General features: G+C 41.8%; 1 protein-coding gene across 1 annotated transcript in view; it reads left to right on the top strand.

The window, feature by feature from the left end:
* Positions 1-7,289: 7,289 nt before the first annotated feature.
* Positions 7,290-8,043, top strand: part of LOC103249247 (peroxisomal membrane protein PMP34) — a 23,314-nt gene continuing 22,560 nt past the window's right edge. The window contains exon 1 of the mRNA XM_008047895.2: positions 7,290-7,351. Coding sequence (XP_008046086.1) covers positions 7,306-7,351 — 46 coding nt within the window. The 5' untranslated portion in view covers positions 7,290-7,305. The remainder of the gene's footprint in view (positions 7,352-8,043) is intronic.

The raw sequence follows: 8,043 nt of genomic DNA on the forward strand, positions 1-8,043 counted from the left end.
CCTTAGGTTTACCAGTTTATTATAAAGGATATTTCAAAGGATACAGAAGAGATACGTAAGGTGAGGTATTGGGGATTGGGGAAGGGCCGCGGAGCTTCCATGCCCTCCCTGTCCATGCCACCCTCCAGAAGCCTCCACATGTCCAGCTATCTAGTTCTCTGAATCCAGTCTCTAGGATTTTGGGGTTTTTTTGAGTCAGAGTCTCTCTCTGCCGCCCAGGCAGGAGTGCAGTGGCATGCTCATAGTCACTGCAACCTTGACTTGCTGGACTCAAGCAATCCTTCTGCCTCAGCCTTCCAAGTTGCTGAAACTATAGGCGCATGCCACCACACCCAGCTAATTTATTATTATTATTTTTTATTGTAGAGACAAAGTCTCACCAAGTTGCCCCGGCTGGGTCGAACCCGTGGGCTCAGGCAATCCTCTCACCTCTGCCTCCCAAAATGCTGAGATTACAGGCTGAGCCACCATGCCCAGTTTACACTTAATGTTTTCTAACAAAGCCTAGAACAAATCCGTGTGTGTGTGTGTGTGTGTGTGTGTGTGTGTGTGTGTACTTTCTCCTTTAATAGGTTTGAACTGGTCAGATTTTAGTTTTCTTCCCAATCCAGAGTCTTCCCCTGCCTCTGCCTTTCTGTTTATTGCTGCTGACCTTCAAGGATTGTGGCAAAAAAAGGTGGGATGGGTTTCTGGCAAAGTGTAGATAGTTAGTGTGGTTAGTTTTCTGACCACAGAGTTTCCAGTCCTAACTGATTATTCCAGGTCACATTAGGCAAGCTGGGGTCTCATGTTCACAGTTACTGCCTGGGATTGGTAATTGCCTGTCTGCTGCTATTGTGGCACCCAACCAGTCAACCTGAAAGTCTTCCTAGAACTCCCTTTTGCCTCACAATGTTTGTCCCCACCATTGTAGTAACCCTTTTATGTTAGTATTCTATTGCTGCTATGACAAATGAGCATGCCACTGCACTCCAGCCTGGGCGGCAGAGTGAGACTCTGACTCAAAAAAACCCACAAAAATCCTAGAGACTGGGTTCAGAGAGCTAGATAGCTAGACACGTGGAGGCTCCTGGAGGGTGGCATGGACAGGGAGGGCATGGAAGCTCCGCGGCCCTTCCCCAATCCCCAATACTTCACCTTACGTATCTCTTCTGTATCCTTTGAAATATCCTTTATAATAAACTGGTAAACCTAAGAGTTTTTCTAAGTTCTGTGAGTCACTCCAGCAAATTAATAGAACCCAAAGAGGAGGTTGTGGGAACCCCAACTTGAAGCCAGTTGGTCAAAAGTTCCAGAGATCCAGACTTTCAACTGGTGGGGAAGGGGAGCCCAAATTGGGCTTGAAATTGAGAGGAACGGGGCCTGGGCTTGGGAGTGAGATGTGAGAAAAGCAGAACCCAGTGTGTCTGTGTCTGTGTTGTCTGGAGAAAAAACTTTTAAAGATAGCTAATAGATGTTATTTGGATTAAAGCTCTCTAAATTCCACCTATTTTCTCATTTATGGAAAATGAAACATTCAGAAAAATGGCTTACCCATTCACTTAAAATGATGAAGCTGGAAACTAGAAGTCAGATCAAATGTCATGGAAATGCACAGCATACAATGAGCCACTTACAAGATTCCAAAAAAAGGCTGGCAAGGATACAGAGAAAAGGGAACTCTTATATACTGTTAGTGGGAATGTAAGTTAGTACAGACATTATGGAAAACACGATGGAGGTTTCTCAAAATAAAGGGCCGGGCTTAGGGGCTAAGCCTGTAATCCCAGCACTTTGGGAGGCCGAGGCGAGTGGATTGCCTGACCCTACGGGTTTGACCCCATAGCTCAGGCAACTTGGTGACATCTTGTCTCTACAATAAATAAAAAATTAGCTGGGCATGGTAGTATGCACCTGTAGTTCTGGCTACTTGGAAGGCTGAGGCAAAAGGATCGCTGGAGCCCAGCAGGTCAACGCTGGGGTGGTCGTGAGCATCCCACTGCACTCCAGCCTGGGCCACAGAGTGAGACTCCAACTCCAACAAAAAAATAAAACTACCATATGATCGAACAATCCTATTACTGGGCATATATCCAAAGGAAATGAAATCAGTATGTTGAAGGGACATATGCACTTATATGTTTATTGCAGTACTATTCATAATACTCAAGATACGGAATCAGATGAATGGATAAAGAAAATGTGGTGTGTATATATATACAATGAATAGTATTCAGCCATAAAATAGAATGGAATCCTATTATTTATGGCAACTGGATGAACCTGGAGGATTTTACGTTAAGTGAAATAAGGCAAGCACATAAAATCACATACTGCATGTTTTCACTAAAATGTGGAATCTAAAAAAGTTGATTTCATAGACGTAGAGAGTAGAATAGTGGTTACCAGGGGCTGAAGAGGGTAGGAAAGGTGGGGGACCAGGAGAGGTTGGCCAAAGGGTACAAAATTATAGTTAAACTGGGCAGGTTGGCTCATGCCTATAGTCCCAGCTACTCAGGAAGCTGAGGCAGGAGGATTGCTTGAGCCCAGGAGTTCAAGGCCAGCCTGGACAACATAGGGAGACCGCATCTCTAAAAACGAAAACAAAAAGTTAGGAAAAAATACATTCTGGTTTTTATTACATAGTAGGGCAACTATAGCAAATAACAATATAGTATATATTTCAAGATAGAAAATTATAAGTGTTATCACCACAAAGAAGGAAATGATCGGCCGGGCTCGGTGGCTCAGCCTGTAATCCCAGTGCTTTGGGAGGCCGAGGTGAGTGGATTGCCTGAGCCTGCAGGTTTGAGACCCGCCCGGGCAACTTGGCTAGACCTCATCTTTACAATAAATCAAAAATGAGCCAGGCGTGGTAGCGCGCGCCTGTCGTTCCAGCTACTTGGAAGGCTGAGGCGGGAAGGATCGCCGGAGCCCAGCAGGTCGAGGCTGTGGTATCCGGGCGTGTGCCACTGCACGCCAATCTGGGCGACAGAGTGAGACTCCAACTCAAAAAAAAAAAAAGACCCGCGCCTTTGGGAGGCTGAGGTGAGTGGATTGCCTGAGCCCGCAGGTTCGAGACCTGCCTGGGCAACTTGGTGAGACTTCATGTCTACAATAAATCAAAATGAGCCGGGTGTGGTAGCGCACGCCTGTAGTTCCAGATACTCGGAAGGCAAAGGCAAAAGGATCGCCAGAGCCCAGCAGGTTGAGGCCGCTTCCAGCCACTGCACTCCAGTCTGGGCGACAGAGTGAGACTCCAACTCAAAAAAAAAAAAGAAAGAAAGAAATGATAAATGCTTAAGGTGATAGACGTGGTAATTATTCCAACTTGGTCATTATACAATGTATACATGCACTGAAACATTGCTTAGTACCCCATAAATACGTACAATTATGTGTTAATTACAAATAAAAAATTAATTTTAAAAAGTGTCAGGCTGGGTGCAGTGACTCATGCCTATATTCCCAGCACTTTGAGAAGCCAAAGTGAGAGGATTGCTTGAGCCCATGGGTTTGAGACCAGTCTGGGCAACCTGGCGAGACCTCATCTCTAAAAAAAAAAACAACAATTCAATCCAGTAAAACAAAATACAGTTTTATAAATTTATTAGTGCTGGAAAGACTGAATCAAACAGGTCGACTAAAACCCACCACTGCTTCCTCCTCCTCCAATGACTAATGATGAGGAGAAAGGACTTAAGTAGAAAAAACTTGTGTGGAAAACAAAAAGGGGTCTTATTGGTGGATGAGAAACTGAAAGAACAGCAGAATGACACTTTTTATTTATTTATTTATTATTTATTTATTTATTTTTTAGTTGGCATCTCACTTTGTCACCCAGGCTGGAGTGCAGTGGCACACTCACGGTCACCGCTGCCTCAACCTTCTGAGCTCAGGCAATCCTTCCGCCTCAGCCTTCCAAGTAGTTGGAATTACAGGCATACACCACTGTGCCCGATTAATTTAAGGCTGGTGAAAAAGAGGGATGGCTATGGCTCAGTGTTTGAAGAAGTAGCTTCTATACTAGACTTTTTCTATCTGAGGAATGAAAACCACAGACTTAATAAACTTAATACACTTTCTATGACCTTCCAGCCCCCAGTTTTCTTGTCTGTAAGGTGAGCAAGGCTGCTGAATGTACGAATTTGTAGGATTTGTAAACTTTTGTGTGTCCATTGTTTCTTGAGACATTGACTATCATTTAGTCATCATTAGAAAAGAACATTTATGTCAGAATCACCAAAAAAGCATAACAAGTGAAAGCAGAGTGAATTGAATAAGTGTTTAATTGAGAATCTAGGATGTACAAAGATGTAGAATGAATATTCTAACAAATTGACAGAAAAATTAGATTTCACTATAATATAAATGTGTGAGAGACATAAATTTGTTGGAACCTAGAGGACTGAACAACCAATTATAACCTGAGATAGATAGCATTTAATTTGAGGTAACATTTGAGTTTTGAAGAATACTAATATTATAATACAGTATTCTCCCTTGTCATGCAGGCTGACTTATTTAAATAGATAAGAGGCCTACCAAATTTTCATACTTATCTTTATTTATTTTTATTTTTTGAGTTGGAGTCTCACTCCTTTGCCCAGGCTGGAATGCAGTGGCATGCACGCTTATGGCTCCCCCAGCGTCAACCTGCTGGGCTCCAGCGATCCTCCCCGCCTTAGCCGGAACCATAGATGTGCGCTACCACGCCTGGCTTTTTATTTTATTTTATTGTAGAGATGAGGTCTCGCCAAATTTCCCAGGCTGGTCTCAAACCCGCAGGCTCAGGCAATCTACTCGCCTCTTGGCCTCCCAAAGTGCTGGGATTACAGGCTGAACCATCGAGCCCAGCCCATACTTATCTTTAAAGATGACCTAGTTTCCAGTTGTAATCATGATTAAAATAGTGTATGTAATCATGATTAAAATAGTGTATGTAACCATTGTTAGATTAGCAGCCTAAAACTTGATTTTATACCTTTAATTATACACCAGTGAATCTGTATTAAGGTTGAGAACCATAAGCCAAAATAGAAGTTTTGCATATAATTTCATCCTTATGCTTTTGCTTTTTATGAGGTTTTACTAATAGACTGTTTGCCTTTTTTTTCTTGATACTTTGTGTCATTGTGTTACCTTAGAATTTTATTTTATTTTATTTTTTGAGTTGGAGTCTTGCTGTGTCACCCAAACTGGAGGGCAGTGGCACACTCTCAGCCACTGCAGTCTCAACCTGCTGGGCTCAAGTGATCCTTCCACCTTAGCCTTCCAAGTAGCTGGAACTACAGGCACACGCCAACTTGCCTGGCTAATTTTTTGATTTATTGTAGAGATGAGGTCTTGCCAAGTTGCCCAGGTTGATGTTGAACTGCAGGCTCAGGCAGTCCTTTCACCTCGGCCTCCCAAAGTGCTGGGATTATAGGTATGAACTACTGTGCCCGGCTCCTTAGATGAATTTTATTAATTTTTAGCAAAGAGATTGTTCATATTTAAAACACAAGCAAACAAAACACTTTTAAAAAACAATATGACTCTTACATGTCTTTTCACTGTGCAGTTAATATATTGATTAAGTACAGAGAATAGAAGTATGTATGTTTAATTACTGGATATTTTGGATTTGGGGGCTACTAGAGAGTGACCATGGTACTAAGAAGCTGACCTGTAAAAGGTTAAAAGTCCATTTATTTGTTATCTTGACATGTGTCCTAGGTTGCAAACCCCTAAGTTTGTCATTTGCAGGAATGTACTGCATTTTCTTTTTTTAATAATTGGACAGTAGAGTTTTCTTCTAGAAAATAAATTATGTCTGTTTAAGCATGTAACTGTATAAATTTGAGTAATAGTAATCCCAAAAGATTAAATATTGTATGTAATTTTTCATTGAAAATCTCATTTGACCCATTGTTATAATATACTTTTGTTCATTTGAAAGTTGTGACTCGGGGGTGGTAGCACATGCATGTAGTTCCGGTTACTTGGAAGGCTGAGGCGGAAGGATCGCCAGAGCCCAGCAGGTTGAGGCTGCAGTGGCTGGGAGTGTGTCACTGCACTCCAGTCTGGGTGATGGAGTGAGACTACAACGCAAAAAAAAAAAAAAGTTGTGACTCTGTAATCCCAGCATTTTGGGAGGCTGAGGTGGTAGGATTGCTTGAGGCCAGGAATTCGAGGCCAGCCTAGGCAACATAGCAAGACATCATGTCTACAAAAAACAGAAAAAAATAGCTGGATGTGGTGATACACACCTGTAATCCCAGCTACTTGGGAGGCTGAGGCAGGAGGTGCCAGAGACCAGCTCCAGCCGAGTTCAGGGTACCCCAAAGGTAGAGACAGTGTTGGCGATTGGGGGGAGGAAGAAAGAGAGAAAGAGAGAGAGAAAGAAAGAGACTGAACTCCAGTCTAGTGCAGAACCCGTTTACTGGGAATTACAACTGGTCTTTTATACACAGTCAGGTGTGTGAGGGGCATTCCCCACCCACCAGATGTTCTTTCAGGTATAATCCCATAACCTAATCCATGAAACCTTAATCCGTGACTGCCTTTAAACCCTTTTCGTACTGCCCATATACCCTTTTCATATTGCCTATAAACCCTTTTCATATTGCCTATAAACCCTTTTCGTACTAATACCAAGTTAAACAATTCTATAGAGACTTAAGTACTTACTTTACAAACTAAAGTCACCCATCCCAGAATGTTTGGAATGTGGCCCAGTCCAAAGTTCCCAGGGGGCTACCTGCAAGTAACCCAGCCTCATTCTTTCAACAAAATGGCTGTCTTCTAAATCTATATTCTATAATTTACACCTTATTCAACTTCAATAAATCCTAAGATCATGACCCAGAAGCCTGTGACCAATACTAAGGCTCTTAGATGTGACCCGAGTTTGAATTATAAGTTGTATGAAAGCCAAAACTGCAGTTTGTGGAAGAATGGGAGCAATGAGCTTCTAAAGTTAGCTTGTATTCGTTCTGGTCTCAGAGTTTTTATGTTTTGAGCTCACAGGAGCTTAATCTGGTTAGTGCTGAGTAGAAAGGGGGAGGAAATGGGGTCAATAGCTCCCGAACGCATCCTAGTGGTCTTGGGGTCAATGGCCCTTCCTGATCCCTAACGCTCAGTGGGCCTCTGTGGCCGGCTCCCAACAAGGAGGATTGCTTAAGCCCAGGATTTCAAGGCTGTGGTGAACCTTGATTGAACCACAGCACTCCAGCCTAAGTGACAGAGTGAAACTGTCTCAAAAAACACAAGTTGTGACTCATGTTTGTGATATTTTAAGATGGCTAAAGACTTTTTCAAACATTTCAGGGAAGCGTGACAGCAATGACAGTGTTTTTTCCCTTGGATACAGCTAGACTTCGACTTCAGGGTGAGTACTTATCTTTTGTAGTAATCACATTCTTGTTCATTTGATGTCAGGAAGCAAAGTTTTCTCTAGTAAATTCTAAATTAATATAAAGATACTTTCTGTAGAGATCCACTGACTTTAAATATTCGTCATTGTTGCTGTTTCCTGATTATCAGTCATTCGTGGATGAGTCATAACCTTAGCCATTTTCCAATCTAAGAAAACTTCAGTGGGCTTATTAATAATTTTGAATCATTACAATTCTAAAGCCATATGACTTTAAGGCACAAAGTAGAGAGTTTTTTGAAGGAATTAGATTTTCTCAAAAGAAAAGGGAGAATAAGAACATAATGGAGCCAAATACCACTGTCATTACAAATCTAGGCATATAGTTCTCTTCTGCCTCTTAGATGCATAGGATTACTATAATTCTTGCTTGTTTTTTCCTCAAATTTTTCAACTTGAAATTATAAACCTATACCAAAACTTAATGAAAAGATGGGTAAGATTAACTTTGAATATTAATTCAAATTACTTTCATGCTTACTATTTAGTTTTTCAATAAATAATAATTTCATGTTATTCAAAAGGCAAATATGTAAAGGTATGCAGTGCAGTGAAAACGCTCTACCAGAGGTCCTCAAACTTTTAAAACAGGGGGCCAGTTCACTGTCCCTCAGACCGTTGGAGGGGCGGACTATAGTTTAAAAAAA

Source organism: Carlito syrichta, unplaced genomic scaffold (assembly GCF_000164805.1).
Source record: "Carlito syrichta isolate Samal-C Ts95f unplaced genomic scaffold, Tarsius_syrichta-2.0.1 Scaffold118051, whole genome shotgun sequence".
Lineage (NCBI taxonomy): Eukaryota > Metazoa > Chordata > Mammalia > Primates > Tarsiidae > Carlito > Carlito syrichta.